The 21,645-nt window shown below is 39.2% G+C and overlaps 2 protein-coding genes across 2 annotated transcripts in view; one reads left to right on the forward strand and one right to left on the reverse strand.

The window, feature by feature from the left end:
* The window catches only part of LOC134806909 (uncharacterized), a 68,777-nt gene extending 52,187 nt beyond the window's left edge, over positions 1 to 16,590 (forward strand). Inside the window, exons 23-28 of the mRNA XM_063780333.1 lie at positions 2,145 to 2,218; positions 9,474 to 9,591; positions 10,139 to 10,254; positions 11,020 to 11,117; positions 14,258 to 15,494; positions 16,178 to 16,590. Coding sequence (XP_063636403.1) covers positions 2,145 to 2,218; positions 9,474 to 9,591; positions 10,139 to 10,254; positions 11,020 to 11,117; positions 14,258 to 15,494; positions 16,178 to 16,273 — 1,739 coding nt within the window. The 3' untranslated portion in view covers positions 16,274 to 16,590. The remainder of the gene's footprint in view (positions 1 to 2,144; positions 2,219 to 9,473; positions 9,592 to 10,138; positions 10,255 to 11,019; positions 11,118 to 14,257; positions 15,495 to 16,177) is intronic.
* LOC134789390 (uncharacterized) lies at positions 16,004 to 20,481 on the reverse strand. The gene is made up of 2 exons (XM_063760021.1): positions 20,028 to 20,481; positions 16,004 to 16,911 (listed from the first exon to the last, which is right to left on the reverse strand). Exons 1-2 carry the CDS (start codon positions 20,326 to 20,328, stop codon positions 16,775 to 16,777), a joined length of 438 nt encoding a protein of 145 aa, XP_063616091.1. The 5' UTR covers positions 20,329 to 20,481; the 3' UTR covers positions 16,004 to 16,774.
* Between the last annotated feature and the right edge of the window lie 1,164 nt (positions 20,482 to 21,645).

The following is a 21,645-nucleotide window of genomic DNA, read 5'->3' on the forward strand; positions in this document are numbered from 1 at the left end:
ACAATCTTATTTAATACATATATTGGTATTTAATGGTGACAGTAGAAATTTCTCTTGAAAAAGCAACGATTCAGAATGTAAACAAACAAGATGATGGCTGTCATTCACGATCGACGATGACACGCGATTTTGTAATTATTCGAAAACATGTGTTGCTAACCCGCGATTTTTCAAATTTCCCGCCTTTTGCTACTGACAAGATTTGCTTGACCAAGTATATTGGCTCCTCTACACGATGGGCCAACGCCGGCCACTCCAAGGGACGCAGCCATGCGGTAGAATGAGATAGCAATATCACTTGCTCCCTCTAACGCATAAATGCGTCCCTTGGAGTGGCCGGCGTTGGCCCATCGTGTAGAGGAGCCATATCAAAAAATATTTACCAGGCTGACATCAAATCAGTCGAATGTCAGTCTTACTCATCGAAAATAGAACACATGTTCGAAGTGCCATATGTGGGAGATATACCGGGTGTGGCCTGTAACACGAGCAAATAATTAAAACATAGATTGTACTCCTCAAACGATGACACTTTTGTTCAACAACTTTTAAAAATTATGAAGTATTTAGAGTCCCTATTTTTCATACAAAATAAATATTATCTTCAATGGACGCCATCGCCACGCCATATCATTGTGATTGACGTTGCTTGTCACGCCTTAAACATAACAAAATTCGCAATACATTGCGTCTTAGAATAAACTTTAAAGTGTATTAAAAATCAAACCACATGTTATTTTTAAAAGTTGCTGAACAAATTTTGGTCAGTATGAGTACAGCCTACAGTAAATTTTTTTGTTCGTATTACAGGCCACACCCGTATATCCCTTAGCCTGGTAAAGGGTTAAGAGAAAAATGGACGACCGCTTTTCAATACAAACATCGACTATACCTTCACAACTTGACATTGGCTAACGTTCCAAAAGCCATAATAGAAAAAGAAAATCTTACCTGGATATTGGTATTATGGAAAATATTTTTACATAATTATGTACTTATGTTATCTATGCTATGCCCGTTCGTATGATTTTTTGATTATTATAATAGTTAAAAGAAAAGAGCGAAAAACAAATTCCAAACAGTCTTCCTATAATCCTTAATAGGTAGTATGTATTCCACCTGTCCAATTTCTTTGTCCAATGTCATTTCGTCTAACTCTCTCATTAAGCAAAATGTGAGACGCAATACATATTGGACAGGTGGAATACCCCCTTCGGTAAGCGTGCTCCATCCTAGACCACCGCACTTACCTTAGGTGAGATTGTGGTGAGAGTCAATAAAAAAAAACAACGGGTTGCACTCCGGGAGTGCCGACAGAAGTGAAAACTCAATGACTAGTCCAAAATGTCTGCAGCACTATGTATAATTGACCCATCCTCCTTTCTATTGAAATACTTTAGTTCCGAAATTGCTGGTCAGTGAGCTTGTTTAAAATTCGAAATTCAAATTTGTAGCGTTAATTGTTTAGAGTTCGAATAAAAATTGTAATAGTTCAGTCGCTTTTTTCAAATTTAATTTCCAAAATATCGATCCTAGAAGAAAAATTGTGAAGACCAAACTTGTAGAGAATCAAATTTCCTACAATTTTTGTCCTCACGGTTTTACTGTAAAATCAAAAATGGCCGAGTTATTCAAGAAAAACCGTTTTTCGAATATACACAGGAGCCTGATTCAGTCTACTTTTTGAATTTACACTCCCAGTGACCCCCTCGAGGGACCTACGAAATAAAAATCCAAGAACTGATTATTCACGGGTAGGGTCGGTTTTTTTTATATAATGACTGGACTATAAAGTTACCTTGCAGAGCTCGCATCTAAATATGGTCATGATATTTTGAGTTTTATTCACCAGTACTAGAGTTCACTTTTATTATCGATTTCATCAAGATGTAGCTTTATTGAATTATATTTGAGTGATATAAAGTTAGAATGTAACTGTGAGATCCTCGTATTTCAACCCGTACAAGATTAGAACCTTTTTCATGTAATGTCATTGAGTTTTTCTTTATTGATTTAAATGCCATCTAAACGTTACGGTCACGTGACCGCCTTACGCTGTCTCGAGTTTATCATTCCCCACCTCAAAAAGTGCCCAGCGCCGCTAAAGAAGTTTTCACTTCAATAATATTTCTATTTGCTTTCAGTTGACAACCCGATCAATATGCCGTACCCTAACATGCCGCCACCGTATTGGAATAATACGAATAAAACTAACCAGGTAAACAAAACACAAAGCTTTAAATAACTGGACACCCGCCCATATAACCATTCCAGTCGCAGAATCACAAAGTGGTAACTAAATGTCAGATGTGTCGTAACAGAGTCCACACAATGTGTCTAGAATTGTTTCGAAACAAAGTGTCGTCGCCGTGTCTACACTTTTCCGTAACAAGGTGTCGACACATTTGTGTGCACTTTGCGTGCGGTTTGCGACTAAATCTGACAGCAAATTTGTGACAGCAAATGTCAATATAAAATACCTCTTGAAAACCAAGGTTTGTCAAACTACTATTAGTGTCTCGTGTGCTCGTAATTCTAGTAAGTCATCATGGGCAATGCAAATGATAGTAATCGACCGAAACCATATAAACACCCAACACCCGTCAACCTTTTACAGAAAAGTTTTTAAAGAAATGCAATAAGCTACTTATAGGCAACGAATGCTCCAAAAGTTGTAGAGGGATATGCTCGGAACACAATTTTTGACTCCGTAACTTGGTTTGACAAGTTAGGAGGTGAACATATCAAAAGTCCCCGGCCGTAGCCCTTGAGCGGGGGGGAGAGAGGGGGCTTTGAAGGTCCCATTTTCCGGTTTTTCGATTATATCTCGGAAACTATGCATCTCAGCGACATGGCCACTTATACAAAATGAAAGTTAATTTAATTTGTTACAAGTTTATTCAGTCAATTTTTTCGATATGTTGAATAGTTTTTGAGATATCCGCTCTTGAAAGTTTATTTAGGGCTCTCAATTTTATCTTGATATATCTATATCAGTGAAGGTGCTAGGCCGTGTTTGGTATCGTTTTCGTATAAATCTGGGGTGCTGAATCCATTTAAGGTATCACATTGACACCATTCCACAAAATAAATAAATCTTTTTAGGGTTCCGTACCTCAAAAGGAAAAAACGGAACCCTTATAGGATCACTCGTGCGTCTGTATGTATGTCCGTCTGAATACACAAAATAGTTCTTTACCTATAGATGACAGGAAAACCTATTAGAAATGTGCAGTCAAGCGCGAGTCGGACTTAATGTACGGAACCCTTAATACGCGAGTCCGACTCGCACTTGGCCGGTTTTTTTGAAACTCCTCTTGACGCTTAACCGTTGAACCGATTTCGTTGAAATTTGGTATAGAAATAGTTTGCGTCTCGGAACAGGACATAGGATAGATCTTATAACCAAAATCATCTTTTGAAGGTGTGAAAAGTGGCGTGGAAATTTGTACGGGAAATCAATAACCGCTGAACCGATTTATATGAAATTTGGGATGGTCTACATCTTTGATTTAGTTAAAAATGATAAAAAAACATGACTTCAAACCTAAACTTAAACAGTATTAACTTCAGGAAGTCAATTCTGAATTCCCCCCTACACCTCATTTCACACCTTTAAAGGATGATTTTTGAGATAACTTATTATGTCCTGTCTCGGGACTCAAAATATATGTGTACCAAATTTAAATTAAAACTGTTCAGCAGTTTAAGCGTGAAGAGGAGTTTAAAAGAAAGTATTTTAATAAGTTTATATGTTTTTACTTCGGAATGGTGTCAATGTGATACCTTAACTAAATTTGGTACTGCGAATTTATACGAAAACGATACCAAACATGGCCTCGTAGCTTTACTGTTGTAGAATTCAAAATAAAATTGAGAGCCCTAAATTCTTATTACTTGGCCAAACTTGTGTAGAAGGAAAAGGTAAAATAAAAGTCTTCGGCAGTAATATAAGACACAAATATATATATTTTTTGCGTTACTATTTCAATCATCAAATATAAACATCATCATCATCATCATCATCATCATCATTTCAGCCTATATACGTCCCACTGCTGGGCACAGGCCTCCTCTCATGCGCGAGAGGGCTTGGGCTATAGTCCCCACGCTAGCCCAATGCGGATTGAGGACTTCACATACACCTTTGAATTTCTTCGCAGATGTATGCAGGTTTCCTCACGATGTTTTCCTTCACCGAAAAGCTAGTGGTAAATATCAAATGATATTTCGTACATAAGTTCCGAAAAACTCATTGGTACGAGCCAGGATTTGAACCCGCGACCTCCGGATTGAAAGTCGGACGTCAGATCCACTCGGCTACCACCGCTCATATAAACATACCTTGATTATATTATTCTAGTGAGATCCTCATAGATAAACAAAAACATTTACTTAAAAAATTACAAGGTCGAAATGTCACGGAACTTGTGAGAGTAATATGTGAAAAATAAAAACTTTTATGACAAAAAAATCTGGACACAATTTAAGAATCACCCAATTGCGTCGAGGAATCATCTGTATTTTTGCTTGTTTCATTACCTCCTCGCTTCTTTTTTGTCCTTTGTATTCTGTAGCAATTTGTTAGATCTGAAAATAAAGATAACTTGCGTCGTCACGGATGTCGATTTATAGGTTTTAGGGAGTGCAAAATAACGATGATCATTTTATAATCCAAGATGGCGGCTACGTATTTTGTCATAAAAGTCGTCATGAATCATGGTATAATAATATACTCCGCCTGGTACTCCATTCCGAGATTCGCGTATGACCTAACTGACACGCGCCTACGTCATCATGCTGTTTACAGGTTCTCAAACTTTGAAATGTGGGAGAATTTTAACCAACGGTGAAAATTATTTTAACGGCATTAATTTTAAGTTATTCATGTAGAAACATAGTAAAATAAAACAAATCTAATGTATTAAATTAAACTTTATTTATCTATACAAGACAAACGTTTGAAAAACTAATTCACAGTTACACATTAATTACCAAGCTTACGACGTGAAAAGTTTGGAAAACACTGCGACTGCTGACACTGAGGGAGAAGGAAATAACAATTAACACGCGTTCGACAAGGATGACGGTCAGGGCATGAAGTTATCTAGATCCGAATTGTCAAATGTGCAACAGCGCTATCCTGTGTTGCCAGTAGTATAAACAGAATTACCCGAAAGTCTGAAATTTCTTTCGTGAATCGGAAGATATTGCTAACGAGTAATTAAAAATGACGTGTTATTGTAAAATTTAAGCTAAAATACATATAAATGAAAATTATAAAATTATAAAGAAATATTTTAACTTATTAACCATAGGTATAATGTACCCATGTAACATGTTATGTTGAAATAAAGTGGCAATGTTATTGTGACGTAGGCCCGTGTCACTCTGGGAATGGAGACCATGTTTTATTAGACCATGTCATGAATATCGTTTTATAGGTTTTAGGAAGTGCCGATTTCGAAAATGATGACCAGTTTGGAATCCAAGATAACTGCCGTGCACTTTGTCATAAAAGTCGTCATGGATATCGTTTTATAGGTTTAAGGGAGTGCAGAATTCGAAAAGGATGACCATTTTGGATTCCAGGATGTCTGCCGTGCACTTTGTCATATGACCCGTCATGGATGTTGATTTATAGGTGTTAGGAAGAGTAGAATTCGAAAATGATGACCATGACCAACGTGCATGGCAGACATCTTAGATTCTAAAACGGTCATAATTTTCGAATTCTCCACTCCCTAATACCTATAAATCGAGATCCATGACGACTTTTATGACAAAGTGTACGGTAGACATCTTGGTTTCCAAAATGGTCATCATTTTCGAATTCTGCACACCCTAAAACCTATACATATAGTAGTTCGCCCCGAACTGTGAACTCGCGGTTTGCCAAACAGATCAATTGAATGCAGTGCTACTTAGTCTGAGATGGGCATTTGGTAATTGATTCCTGATTCCACGATTACTTGAAATTACTTTGTAATCTGATTACCGATTCCTAGATTACTTTGTAATCTAACAATACCGAATTACTAAGTACAATTCCATTTGAGGAATCAGGAATCAATTTTTCGAATACTACAATTACTAGTAATAGAAATCAATGTCGATTCTTCATTAGGTACAGGAATATATATTACTTGATTCCTTTCAGATTACATTTCGTACTACTACATAAGTACTATCAAAAGTACATTTCGATAGTAGATATAGATGTTGTTGACTTACTAGGATGCATCTACCGATACCTTATTTGAAACAGGTGTGCAGATTTCGAAATTGATGACCATGACCAATAAAACGACATCCATGACGACTTTTAACATAGTGCATGGCGGCCATCTTGGATTCCAAAATAGTTATTATTTTCGAAATCTGCGCTCCCTAAAACTTATAAAACGACAGCCATGACGACTTTTATGACATACTGCATGGCCGCCATTTTGGATTCCAAAATGGTCATCATTTTCGAAATCTGCGCCCCCTAAAACCTATAAAACGACATCCATGACGACTTTTATGACATAGTGCATGGCCGCCATCTTGGAATCCAAAATAGTGATCATTTTCGAAATCTGCGCCCCCTAAAACCTATAAAACGATATCCATGACGACTTTTATGGCATAGTGCATTGCCGCCATTTTGAAATTGAAAATGTTATCATTTTCGAAATCTGCGCCCCCCAAAACCTATTAAACGACATCCATGACGACTTTTATGACATAGTGCATGGCCGCCATTTTGGAATCCAAAATAGTCATCATTTTCGAAATCTGCGCCCCCTAAAACCTATAAAACGACATCCATGACGACTTTTATGACATAGTGCATGGCCGCCATCTTGGAATCCAAAATAGTCATCATTTTCGAAATCTGCGCCCCCTAAAACCTATAAAACGATATCCATGACGACTTTTATGACATAGTGCATGGCCGCCATTTTGGAATCCAAAATGGTCATCATTTTCTAAATCTGCGCCCCCCAAAACCTAGAAAACGACACCCATGACGACGTTTATGACATAGTGCATGGCCGCCATTTTGGATGTCAAACTGGTCATCATTTTCTAAACCGGGGCCCCCTAAAACCTTTAAAACGACATCCATGACGACTTGACATAGTGCATGGCCGCCATCTTGGAATCTAAAATGGTCATCATTTTCGAAATCTGCGCCCCCTAAAACCTATAAAACGACACCCATGACGACTTTTATGACATAGTGCATGGCCGCCATTTTGGAATCCAAAATGGTTACCATTTTCTAAATCTGCGCCCCCCAAAACCTATAAAACGACACCCATGACGACTTTTATGACATAGTGCATGGCCGCCATTTTGGATTTCAAAATGGTCATCATTTTCAAAATTGGGGCCCCCTAAAACGTATAAAACGACATCCATGACGACTTTTATGACACAGTGCATGGCCGCCATTTCGGATTCCAAAATGGTCATTATTTTCGAAATCGGCACTCCCTAAAATCTATATATCGACACCCATCTCGACTTTTATGACAAAGTGTTTTGCTACCATCTGCATGCAAGACATTTCTATTATTTTTACGTACAAAAATGGCCCCCTGTCAACTTTCAATCGAGATTTAATCGATAATTTATTCGATTAATATTCAGATTAATTCAATTTCAATCTATGTTAGGTCGACTAAACTAATCGCGATTAAAATTTGAGAATTAACTTTTTTTATTCCAATAATTAGTCGAATAAACAGTTAATCGATTAATGCCCATCTCTGACCACGGCATTTTTACACTTTGAGAATATCTGAAAACAAATCAACACAAGGAGCCATTTTGCAAATCCAGTAACATACCAGTAACTTTGTTATTACTTTTGACAGCGCGTGTCATGTGTCAACACAGAGTCGACACAAAGTCGAAACATTGCGACTACTTTGTGACTGCAATATTTCTCAGCCTTAAACCATATTTATACATCATAATTAACAAGTTTCGTAGTATGTAAAGCGTTATTTCTGTTATTTAAGTATAGTATACGCATCGAAGTACTAAAAATGCTTCAAATAATATAGTTATGAACACAGGCACTGAGAAGTAAACAATTTCATTTCCGGCTAAACTAAAACAATGTGGTGGCGCGTTGATTATATTACACTTAGTTTATCAAATCACTCGAGCAGTTTAATTCCCCATAATAATTTAAGTCCTATTGTAATATAAATGCAAACAATATATAATTACGTCTTGTAATCCGTTTTAGAGATGGCGCATGGTATAATAATATACTCCACCTGGTACTCTATTCCGAGATTCGCGTATGACCTAACTGACACGGGCCTACGTCATCATGCTGTTTACAGGTTCTCAAACTTTAAAATGTGGGAGAATTTTAACCAACGGTGAAAATTATTTTAACGGCATTAATTTTAAGTTATTCATGTAGAAACATAGTAAAATAAAACAAATCTAATGTATTAAATTAAACTTTATTTATCTATACAAGACAAACGTTTGAAAAACTAATTCACAGTTACACATTAATTACCAAGCTTACGACGTGAAAAGTTTGGAAAACACTGCGACTGCTGACACTGAGCGAGAAGGAAATAACAATTAACACGCGTTCGACAAGGATGACGGTCAGGGCATGAAGTTATCTAGATCCGAATTGTCAAATGTGACAGCGCTATCCTGTGTTGCCAGTAATGTAAACAGAATTACCCGAACGTCTGAAATTTCTTTCGTGAATCGGAAGATATTGCTAACGAATAATTAAAAATGACGTGTTATTGTAAAATTTAAGATAAAAAACATATAAATGAAAATTATAAAATTGTAAAGAAATATTTTAACTTATTAACCATAGGTATAATGTACCCATGTAACATGTTATGTTGCAATAAAGTGGCAATGTTATTGTGACGTAGGCCCGTGTCACTCTGGGAATAGAAGACCATGTTTTATTAGACCATGAGATGGCGTATTAATGTCACTTATTTTTATTTAAGTATTTTTCCATCTGACAGTTTCCATTTGACAGGAACAAAATGAACGAATGAACGAATGATTTTCGCATAAAGTAGTCGCAAACTCGAAACAATGTGTGCACACGGCGACCACACTTTATGTCACTTTGTGTCATGTGTCGACCCTTCCCCATTTCTGGTAACAGTGTCGACACGGCGACGACTCTGCGACTGGAATTGTGACCGAAACAGACGGTGTCGACACAAGATGTGTCAACACCGCGTCGTAACGGCGACTGGAAATGGTTGTATGGGCGAGCTGTTGTTAGTAGCTCGGTACTACTTACAGGGCTAGCGTGTCTTATTTGAAATGTTTGGTTTGTTTGTGTTGGTGTGTAAAAGTCTGTGACAACCCTACTGTGTTTGTGTGCGGACAGCATTTACGCAAACAGCAAATGCGTCGGTCCACTATTACTTTCTACACTGTGACAACGGGGTCTGCTTATTCCCTTGTTCCAGGATATGCGCACGAACCAGTTCACCCAGAACAGCCACTCGCAGACCATGGAGCGGCTGATGGGCACGCCGCAGATGTCCTTCCCGCCCTCCATGCCCTTCAATATGATGATGCCCTATGGTGAGCCAGAAATCATTGCTACTCAAAGTAGTCAATATCGTTATTAACTTGCAGTTCTCATAACAAAATATATGGTTGCCAGAAAAAACATTACATTTTTTTTTACTGAAAATAAAACCTTCATTATATAATTAATTCTATACATTATCAAACCATCTTCGACCAAACATTATAGACCGCGGGCCGGGAGCATATATCGTCAGTCATCGCCTCCCGGATGATACTTTGTCAGATGATAGTGTAGATGCTATCATGAATTAAAAAAATAGTCAGCCGATTATATCGCGGTGGAAAGACCGTCAGTTGATAAATTAACAAAAAAAAATTTTTTTTCAGTCATCGCCTTCCGACTGATACTTTGTCAGATGATAGTTTAGATGCTATAGTGAATAAAAAAATCGTCAGCCGGTTGTATCGCGGTAGAAAGAGCGTCAGCTGGTCACATGAACATGTAAAAAATACTTTACCTGTAGCATGATTTATGGAAATCTCTTTTACCCCGCACTTTCGACCAGATGAAACTGAGCCTTAATGTGTGTGTACGCAGCGGGCGGCATGGTGCCGGGCTGCGGCTGCGGCTGCGGGCTGTGGGCCGCGTGGTGCTGGCAGCAGCTGCTGCAGCAGCAGCGCGAGCTGCACGCGCTCAGGGAACACCTCTCTCTTGTAAGTATAACGTAATGTGTGTATACGCAGCGGGCGGCATGGTGCAGGGCTGCGGCTGCGGGCTGTGGGCCGCGTGGTGCTGCCAGCAGCTGCTGCAGCAGCAGCGCGAGCTGCACGCGCTCAGGGAACACCTCTCTCTTGTAACTATACTCTTGTCTACATTCATCTTTTGGCCCAGCCATACTCATCAACCTTTTTTATGAGGGCCACAAAGACTGTTTGGCCTTGTAGCCCCGAGCTGCAAGATGAATTTGCTTAAAGGTGAGTAAGGTGACGTTCGGATGGCAAGGCAATGTCTCTTAACCAGGATCACCTGGCGCTGGCGGACCACCCATAACAGCCCGGCGGCAGGCGTGGCTCACTCCGCGATTTCGTCGCGTCGCTACAAGTACACGCGGCAACACCAGTTTTAGTGTCTAGCAGTAGTAGTTGCCGCGCACCGCTATGGTACATGGAACGGACGCCTGCTCGCGCTTGTGCTTGTATCTCTCATAATAGTCATAATAGACGCGTTTTGTTACGAGAGTGAACCTTTTGTACCTAGTACCCACAACATATTATTTATTCTGTGCCGGCGAGCCGCAGGTTGAGTATGGCTGTATCTGGCCGAAGTGTCATATTTCGGCGGCTCCGTGGGTATCTATCGAATTCACCTAAATAGGTTACGCAGCAGAAAACCGTGTCGCCAAAATGGCTCAGTATACTTAAGTCTGAAAGAAAACTTGTCGTAACGTAACTTGCTAAGTCTATATTAATATTACACAGCTTGAAGAGCGCTGGCGCGCAGAGACCGCGTCCCACACGCTGAACAACCAAGTGGCTCCCGGCAACCGCGCCAACAACTACTGGGATAACTTCAGAAGGTACGTGCACATCGTTTAAGAGGCATAAGCACTTAGCCGCCATCATACAATCCAAGGTACCCTTTTTTTAAAACAAATAAATAAAATAGAGGTACTACACTGCTACCTTATACTTGCTTAAATTCAATTATATGGCGGCGGCTAAGTTCTTGGTGTTTTATTTCTTATATAATATATGTTTATTTTTACTCTACATTTACATATTATGTATGTAAGTTCATGATAATTATTTTTCTCTTTTCAGATACTAGATTTGATACATAAACAAGTTATATTTAAATCTTAGTTATAGTTAAATAATGTTTTAGTAGATATATTTCCATCGACATTGGTGAGAATTGTGTTCCATTGTGAAATAACTTTTGAGTTTTTAAGTTTGTAGTTGTAATATACTTAATAAAGTACCTAACTGTAGCTGAAGCAACTCGTTTGCAGTTATTTTCTTCTAAACTTCTCTGTAGGTTTATCCTCGTAAGGCCTACCATACAAAGTTTCCCTATTTTTAATTTGAACCTTGTTGTATAGTAGATTAGGGTGACTTTCGTTTATTTACAAAAGATATGCTACTTTATTTGGCTTTTGAAAGGTGCAAATTAGATTGAAACAAAGTGTACATTGTAAATTGTAACGCACATTGGGCCTTACGAGGCTATATGATATTTTCAAGCAAAAGCTAACCTATTGTCTGTTGTTAATAAGGCGTTACTGCCATATGGTTTCAATAAGAAATCACCCGTACCTATTGACAATGCGATACCAGTTGCCTGGAAACACCACATATGACCACTTCTAATAACTAGGTACCCCAAACCTTGTTTTAATATCCTAATACTAAAATTTCAATTCGTGTGTTGCCTGTTCTTTGCATTTCCTAAATAGTGATGTACTTACAACCGGTATTAATCTCAAAACGTGTTTAAAGATGCTTCCACTATAGTATTTTCCAAACTGAAAGGGTACGCTAGTAGAGATAATATGTCTGTACTGGCACAGCTGCTAAAACGCCGCGCTTGTAACGCTGAATTGTATGGTTGCGCAAAAAAATATTTTAAGCAATAACACGTGGTGAGAAACAGGTCATCGGATGGGCGGCATTATCGTCATCAAAGAATTGCGGGCCAGCTCGTTAACGGCGCCGTTCACGCCGCACGTATATATGGTGGTCGTCAACGGGGGGCGTAAACTGGGGCGTCAACGGCGCCGTTAACGAGCTGGCCCGCAATTCTTTGATGACGATAATGCCGCCCATCCAATAACCTGTTTCTCACCACGTGTTATTGCTCAAAATATTTTTTTGCGCAACCATATAATTCAGCGTTACAAACGCGGCGTTTTAGCAGCTGTGCCAGTACAGACATATTCTCTCTACTTATACGCTGATAGATGTCAATTCAATACAATTTTGCGCCATTTAGGTCAATCAAATTAGGTGATTAGATTTTTTCCAGGAATTAATTCCCAGCAAGCTAGAAATCGTCTTCATTTGTTTCTAAATTAACGTAATCCGAGTTTGCTCCATGGGAGTTGTGGAAAAAGTTTTGCCCTTTTTCAGTTTTTTGTTTGAATTTCAAAAAGGGTACATCCGACGGAAAATTTTCTCTCATGATAAAAATTTAAATCTGAGGATCCGAAAGTACCTTAAGATATTTTGTGTTAAAAGCCGAATTTTTTTTCACCAGTGTCTGATCCACAACAACCTTGCTGGTAGTGACATTGTGATTGACGCTGGGTTCCTTCTACATCAAGTGGTTATGTCAATCCAAGGTAAAATGTATCTCCCAAGGCTCTCAAAATTTATTCACACCAAGCTGGGCCTAATTTAGCATTGTCAGGTTATAAATTGTATGGAGCGTACCTATCAGCCTATCCAGTTTGAAAAATACTATAAGACTAATAACTATTTATTACAATACTTGGCCGACTCGGTTCCTTTCCCCGCTCCGCTGGTTTACAACCGATGCCATTGTTTTGGTTTCCGCACGTCTTCTCTCATTTCTGCCTCAGTGGAAAGGCAGCCTTAGACTGCTTGTTCTTTTTAGAGCGAAACGCTTTTACTTGCCACTCTTGCTTGCTACACGTTGCCTTATAAGGGTTCCTAGTTGACTACGGAACCCTAAAAGAGCGAAATACTTAATCGATGGTTTCTTCTGTTACCTAACTTATGGTCACTTTTGGGCGGTATCAGGTACATATTTTGCACAAAGGCGGTCGCTCTCGAGTTTTGTATTTTGCTAATAGTGTAGTAAATAAAGGTAGTGGACCCCGCAGTAATTCCTCAGCCAGAAAAAACTTTACAGTATGATAAAGTATCAATAAATAAAAAGTATTGTATAAATTTCCAAAGAATAATAATAATAGAATTAAAGTAAATACCTAAAGTCTTAAATCGTTAATATATTTTTACGGAAAAATGCTCCGTTCAAACTTTCTTCACCGGACATATTCATGTAACGTATTGCAACAATATATGTAATATCAAAAAAATATCCCAGCAGAAATACCAGTATTAATAAAATAAAATTTTTTGGCGTGTCGTGGACCGGAAAATTGCTCAGTCTAATTTTTTCACTGGAATGCCATTTTATTGCCGTTTTATACCTACAAAATGAAAATCTAAAAATTTTCCACTCTCAGTTTTTAATAGTTCTATAATACATACATTTCGATACGCATTTTTTTTGGATTTTTTTACCCACTGCGCCAAATTATATTCTAAGATCATATAAGAAGAAAAAAATGACAGAGCAATTTTCCGATGAAAATGAGCGTCAAAAAAAAAGGAAGTATCATAAAAAAATATTCTCATGTTTGACAAAACTTTTAGATTTTTTTCTAGTATCACATACTGATACAAATAACTTATTTTGTAAAATAATTTTGGACTGAGGAATTACTCGGTTCAATATATAATCAGATTTGTGTTTTTACCTAACTTAGGAGTGTTTTTTTTTTGGATATTTATAATGTTAGTCTCGGCTCATACTATACAATAACAAAGCTAAATTTCATCGACTGAGAAATTAATGCATGGGTCTCCATACAACAACTTGCTTCATTTACTACACTATAACCTAAACTAAAAACAGATTATGCATAATTGTCCCTGCGCCGGATGGTACTTTAGCTCGCAATGTTTCCAGCTACTCGCGGCAGAACCTGCTGTCGGCGAACTGCAAGAGCAACGCGGACGGGCACCTCGGCGGGCCGGCGCCGGCGGGAGCGCCGCAGCCGCTCGCGTCGCGCAGCCACAACGCGCTGCGCCGCGCGCCGCCGCCGCCCCCGCCGCCCCCGCCGCCCGACAAGCGCCGCGCCGCGCCCGACGTGCTCAACCTGCACCACGCCCACCCGCACTCCAACAACCTGCACGCCGCCGACAAGCGCAAGTCCTGCTCCAAGCTGCCCGCCAAGAACTCGCGCGCCGCGCCCGCCGCAGCCGGCAACCTCCGCCTGTCCGACAACCTCCACCTGCCCGACAACCTGCACCTCCCCGACGACCTCAACCTCCCCGACAACCCCAACCTGGCTTCCGCCCGCCGCGACGTCGCCGACAAGGCGACCTCGAAGCTCTTCGATCTCCTCCGGGAGAACGTCTACTCCGAGGTGACGACCCTCATCGGCGTCAACGAGTCCCATCCCGACTTCCTCATTCAGCTGTTCAAGGAGCTGCAGCTGATCAGCTCGGACCCGCTGCGGCAGAGGGTCCTCCGGTCCATTCGGGGCGTCCTGTCCCAGTACGGGCCCGCGCCGGAGAGCCGGCCGGGCGAGCGCGGCCGCGAGGAGGCCGGGCCGGCCGCCGAGGGCGACTCCGCCGACCGCGCTCCCTCCGCGCAGGCCGGGTGCTCGACCGCCCCCCACTTCGGCAACAATATTGTTCGCTTTCTATTACTAAAAAGCGAAGAAATATGCACCCCCGAGCTGTTGGACTCTCTCGCGACGCACGTTTTAAACGGGGGCCTCGACGGTAGACGACCCCAGATATCTAAGAAGAGGCTGCTCGAGTTCCTATCTAAATACGAGGGTATGACCGTCTGCAGCGTATCGAACGACATTATCGAGAGCCTGCCGCTGGTGATGTCAGGTGGCGGCGGCGGCGGGGACGGGGACTCGGCGGGCCCGCCGGGCGAGCCGCCGCTGCAGGACGTGGCGGGCGCGCTGCACGCCTGCCCCTACGACATGTGGCCGGCCCACGTGCACGTGGACGTGGACGCGGAGCCGGGCGAGGCGAGCCCGCGCTCTAGGGAGGACAAGGTGGACCTGCTCGACTGCTCGGAGATGCACAACGGCGACCTGGCCGAGGCGGACCAGTCGTGCGAGGTGCGCGAGGCGGCCGAGGCGCTGCCCGACGTCGTGGACACGGAAGAGGCCGCGCCCGCAGAGGTAATACAACAAGTGCTCTACTGTAGGTGCCTTCCCTTGATCAATTGTGCTAATAGAAGCGAGAGCTAAGCTACAATTTTTATCAAATATTACCGACCACTCTACGTATACTCGATTAACATTGTCTATATCTATTTTATAATAACCTTGCGAAGTCTGTCTTTCGTCACGAATACCGTGTGCAGTTCTGCCATATTTATAGGTAGTTACTCCTATTTATCGCTTCCCCACTGTACACGTGCTTAAACTATGTTATCCTTAAATAATAAACTGACCTACGTGAAACATTGAGATGCATTTTCACTTTACTATGATTTATTAACTTTGCATGTGTCACATATGTAACTTTGTACGTGTTAAATACAACAAAATTTAATGAATTGCTCAACTATATGCGGCTGAGCCTGTAGTCAAACAATGTTTACAATATTTACATTGGCGAATTTAATTGTTGAAACGATGAACCATCTAGAAAATAGGGTGATTTGATGAAGAAAAAAAACAACATATCTCAGTATAAATGTTGTATTAACAAATATCAGGTACATAATAATCACAGTCGCATAGAAACAGTTTGAAGTTAAATCTACAATCAATAACATTTAGTTATACGCCGTTATACACTTAAAATAAATCTGTACGTCAAGTGAAGTACGTAACAGTTTGATGTATTTATATTAAAGGCTGATGCAGAATGGCTCGGGCTCGATCGCGCGCCAACAAGGCTGCATTTGGGAGAGTCATCTGAAAAACAGAAAGGTGATGTTAATATAATGTAAGGACGGAGCAAACACCCAAACTGCAAACTTCACAGTTTGCTTCGTGTTTGAGTGGCCCTGAAAGTAAATATCACAAGATTAGATCTTCTCACTCCATCTGAAACAGAAAGATGAAACAAATGGAAATTAATAATATTTCTTCTTTTTCAGATTAAATCTCGAGCATCCCGTTGAATTTCCGATTGTTTTTATCGCGTGTAACGTTAGACTTGAATCTATCCATTTATTTAATATTAATTATTCTATGATTTTAGAATATGCAAGTATTTTCAAAAGTATTGAATGTTTAGAACAATAAACCATCATTTACAAATAAACTTTTTGTTTATTATTTTTTTAAATAAAAGCCTCACTTTTCCCTTTTGAATTTATTACGAAAAACTTAAAACTTAAGTCAATGCATCCATGAGAAAAAACCTTAACTACTTATATTTTTAAAGTTAGTATCCCAGTCACTTATGAACTAATACTAAAAATATCACACTATTCCACTTGTACATTTCACAAACACTGCAATAAATCAATAAAGTTCCCTCCATGTATATTCCAATATAAGGTCTCCAACAGTTCTTCTTTACTTTTGTCCATTTTCATGTTCTCATTTGTCTCAGGTTCATTGTTTTTCTCTCTTTGCATCTCTGCAGATAGAATTAATATTTCTGAATTAGATATTTGTTTTCCAGGTTGTTGATAATTTGGTAGAGTTGGTGGAGATTAGATCAATAGTTTTCCAGGTTGTTGACAATTTGGTAGAGTTGGTAGAGATTAGATCATATGGACCATGAGACAACGAGATATGTCTGGGTTGTTGTGGGTTGGACGCAGTAAACATGGGTTGTAGTTGGAAGTTGATGGCCCCATACCCTCTGAAATAAAGTCGGACTTCATCACACTGTGCCACAGGTGCATCAGCAGGTAGTCTCCAAATCCAGCTTTGTTGCGATTTCAACTACACATATCTTAATAAGCACTTCATGTGTTATTTTAGTTATTTAAATGCAAATTTGTAAAGTATGAGTAGAGTGAATCATCTTTTCACTTTTAGCTGGATTTTAAATACATTAGTAGCATTCTAAATTGTGACTATACTTAGTTTTGCAATGATGGAATTTTAGAAAAACATTTATAATAGATTAAATAATCTGCTTTGTAAGCCTTTAACTCCAAAAATGGCTTACAAAATGAAACATATGAATGTTAGGTATATAACCGGACAAAATTGCATTTAAATTAAACTTTGACAATCATTAAACAGGCTAACAGATAGTACATATAGAATATACTCATCATTCTGATTAACCTACAACACTGACAATTTCTTCACAATCTATTAGTACCTATGTCAATGTTTATCATTAAGGAAACGGATGACTTGTGGACTTTTTGTTTGGCAGGCGGATAGAGACTTACAAATACCTAATCACTCGATCAATACTGAAATTGAAATTAAGTGGATATAAAATTTCATGAAACATTTAAAAAAGGAAAGATAAGGAAATCTATGGATTTGAATACAATGATAATTCAAATTATATTTGAGAATTTTTTTTCATATTAGTTCAATGCAGATGCCACACAATTTAAAATTGTGATTACAAAACCACATTATAACAGGGTTGTTATCCAAAATTGTATGTTTTTATTTTAACTTTTTAAAATCTTTATTGAGAAAACAAAAGGAGTTTCCTTGGGAAGTGACGATGTCACTCCTGTAATAGATCATGCAACATTGATCTATTATTATTAATACTTATTCTATTATTATAACTACTACCTACATTATTTTTAAATATAGTTTGCACATCATCCTGGCTTCATCAGATAGTGAGGATGCCAGAATGATATTACAAACACCTTTGTTTCTGGAGTGCAGATAAGTCATGTTCATGTAACTTAGCAGCCCTTTGTGCAGACACATTCCATCAGAACATGTTGGATATCTTCTAGTTTACCACAGTCTGGGCAGTTTGGTGATGCAGAAATTTTCATGAGGTGCTTTATGTTTGATGGAATGTGCCCAGAATGAAGCCCGAGGATACCACTTCCATTATTTTTCTTGGTCAAACAAATGCCTTGGCCTGTCCTAGGCTTGGGTATGGAATATTGCTAATAATTTAAAATTTAACTTATTTGACTGGCAAATTAACCCATCCAAGGGCAGGCCATTGCCTCTGATAACTATACACTCTAGTCTAGTCACACACACTCCCTTAACCTCTAGCAGGCCCACCATATTACAAAAAAAATTGGAATTAAAAAACAGAATTAAACTGTTCCATTTATACTGGGTCAAGCAGATCTTGTCAGTAGAAAAAGGCGGCAAATTTGAAAAATGTAGGCGCGAAAGGATATCATCCCATAGAAAATTTGAATTTCGCGCCTTTTTCTACTGACAAGATTTGCTTGACCATCTATAATAATGATTCAAACTTGACTGGAGGTAATTTGTACTAGTAATAGGATTGTGGAATGCTAGAGGATAAAGCTAACTGAATTTTCACATACTCAACATAACTGATCAAAAGTACAAATCAATTAATTTCATTGCAGACAAGATTACAAGTGGTCAGTTACATGTGATGATAATGGTACACATTAAACAATGCATAATTAATATTCTCAATCCAACAGCACATTTCTCACAATAACAACAAGTAATAGCTAATAGCTTTATCTTTAATAGCTAATGACACCAGTTTTTACAATTATACATATACAGTATACACATACTAGTGCAGCATTTCCCAAACTATGGGTCAAGACCCTTTGGTGGATCACAAGCAATTAATTGGCTGCTATTTGCGTTTAATAACAGCTTTTTGCAAACATTAAATTGTTCATACAGATACTGCTGACACAATAACAGTCCAGATGTAACCCACTTTTAAAAATTAGGCCAATATAGGCTCCAACTACTAAAAATTTGGACGGATGGCAGCACTACTTGTAAAATATACAGTTCAGAAATCTTTAGAAATACCCTAATATCTAACATACTATGTATAGTTAAAAAAAATTATGTTGTCCCATTGGCGGGAGGAGTTATTTAATATACTTGGTCAAGCAGATCTTGTCAGTAGAAAAAGGCGGCAAATTTGAAAAATGTAGGCGCGAAGGGATATCGTCCCGTAGAAAATTTGAATTTCGCGCCTTTTTTTACAGACAATATTTGCATGACCAGCTACATTTGGTCACCTTTATAAAAATTCTAACTATACAGTGTATAAAGTAATGCCTGCCAAACAAAATATTTAAATAAGTATAATTACACAATACAATTTGTCAATGCAACAGGTGTATTAAGTGTATCCACATTACCTGACAAACCATGCCTATTTCAAGTTTCAACAGGCATATAAAGTAAAGAAAGTGGGTTTGAAATTGCAACAAATACTGTAAATTTATAAAATGAATACTTATGTAAGCGCCACCAACAATGACAAGAGATGCAGAGACTTCCCACTTGAAATAAATGGTGACAAACAACAACCTGCTGCATTGTTTAAATGTAACAGATGAGGTCAGAACATAAATTATTATAGTAAAATGTAATACAACAGTAATTCGTGTTGGTATACATTATAAATAAAATATTAATGTAAACTGAAACCTCCTTGGATTGATGCATACTTTGTAGTCAAATTGAGCGTCTTAACCAAGTCTTAACATTGTTTAGTTGTTTACTAATAACCTTGTACTAAAGCTTTATTATCAATTCAATGAGGTTTCACAAGTCAATTAAAAAGAAACCTACCTGGTCGGGGTCGCTTGATTTGATGGTGATTGCCGGCGTCTGCGCTGCGTTTTCTACCGTGGTTGGGTGGCGGTGAATTTGCATCATCACGCGGGGCCTCTACCATTTCGCAATCGGGTGCCGCTTCAATTTGTGGTCGTTTCGGCTCATGGTATCCGTAGTAGCAATTCGTCGATATGTGTATATTCTGACATTGTCCCATAAACTGATTGGCATCAGTACAAATCGGAGTAGGTCGCATTGCATCAAAATTATTTCTGGCGTCTTGCATGTTATACAAATCGAAGCCGCTGGCCGGCATTTTGTTCGTAGGCCTTGTATTGGTGATGTACTTCTTAATCAAACGATGTCAATTTCGTTTTCTTCGATTGATCCCCAAACTGCAGTACTTCAGTAATGCAAACAAATTAAATAAAATATAAGAATAATCAAGTCTACAAGTATCTAACTACTAAACGAGTTAAACGACTAGGCGTGGCGTGGTCTTATTGAAAAGTGAAGTATAGGAGGGGGGGGAGAAACAAGCGAAACAAGACAAACCATAAACAGAGGGAGCGTCATAGACTGTAGGATTCTATAAAATAATAAAAAATAGAAAGCCTTTTATTTCGTTGTAGATTACAAAAATTTAAGGATTCTATAGACGAGCTAATATCTACGCGTGTCTGTGATGTGAGGGACAGAACATACGCAATGCGACAAAATGATTGGCTGGGTTATTTGTTATCTACCCACCATAAACCATACAAAATTTACGGTGCAGAATAGAAAAGTGAAACTGTGACGAAGACAAACAATAATAACGCGTTCTCTGCTACTCCTACTGAAAGATACTTAAGACTATTCTGTCCTGTTCGGTCATTTCCCCCCCACCGCTCATGACAGATCCACTTGATTCATGGCACGGGCCAAGCAAAAGCAAGTGAAAGAGATGCAAGCATACACAATCAGGTATATGAAAATGAGATGCACTGATAATAGCTATAACACACTACCGCACCGCGGGAGAAAGCGATATCTCTTTCTCCCTCTTACTTATGGGTGCGTCCCACAATGACCTTGGTGCGGTGCGGTAGTGTGTTATGGCTATAAGATAAATTTCTCAGATGAAGCAAGCAAGCTATTGATAGACATCGGTTACACGCTAATTCTGGCGTCAGTTGAGTCCATCAGTCTGGTCAGACTGACGGGAGAATTATCGTGTAACACGCGGACTGATGGTCTGGACTGATGAAAATTTAATTTTTTTGAAAATATTCGTCAGTCCGTTTTGAATGACAGAAAACTAATAGGAGACAGGGCTATAACCGCGAAAATCGAAGTTCGCAATTTGCTGGCATTTTTCTCTGTCACTAATTACACCTTCATTGGAGTAAACGCGTCAGTCACCGGTCACCGTCCATGCAACAATGGAATGATGGACTGAACTGACGCCAGAATTAGCGTGTAACAGATGTCTATTGTCGTAATTTTATTAGTCTGTTATCAGTCTGGACTGATCGTCTAACCGTGTCCATTTTCCATCATTCTGGCATCAGTCAAAACTCGAATGGACTGAGCTGAAGCCAGAATTAGCGTGTAACCGATGTCATACAGTCAAGGTCAGCCACTTCTCTTG

The sequence above is a fragment of the Cydia splendana genome, chromosome 3, assembly GCF_910591565.1.
Source record: "Cydia splendana chromosome 3, ilCydSple1.2, whole genome shotgun sequence".
In the NCBI taxonomy this organism is placed as follows: Eukaryota; Metazoa; Arthropoda; class Insecta; order Lepidoptera; family Tortricidae; genus Cydia; species Cydia splendana.

Excerpts from the sequence above, each read along its gene's own strand:
- LOC134789390 (XM_063760021.1), bottom strand. The coding sequence starts at position 20,328 with ATGCCGGCCAGCGGCTTCGATTTGTATAACATGCAAGACGCCAGAAAT. Across the intron at positions 16,912-20,027 it reads AATCAAGCGACCCCGACCAG|AGATGCAAAGAGAGAAAAAC; the intron begins GTAGGTTTCTTT and ends TTCTATCTGCAG.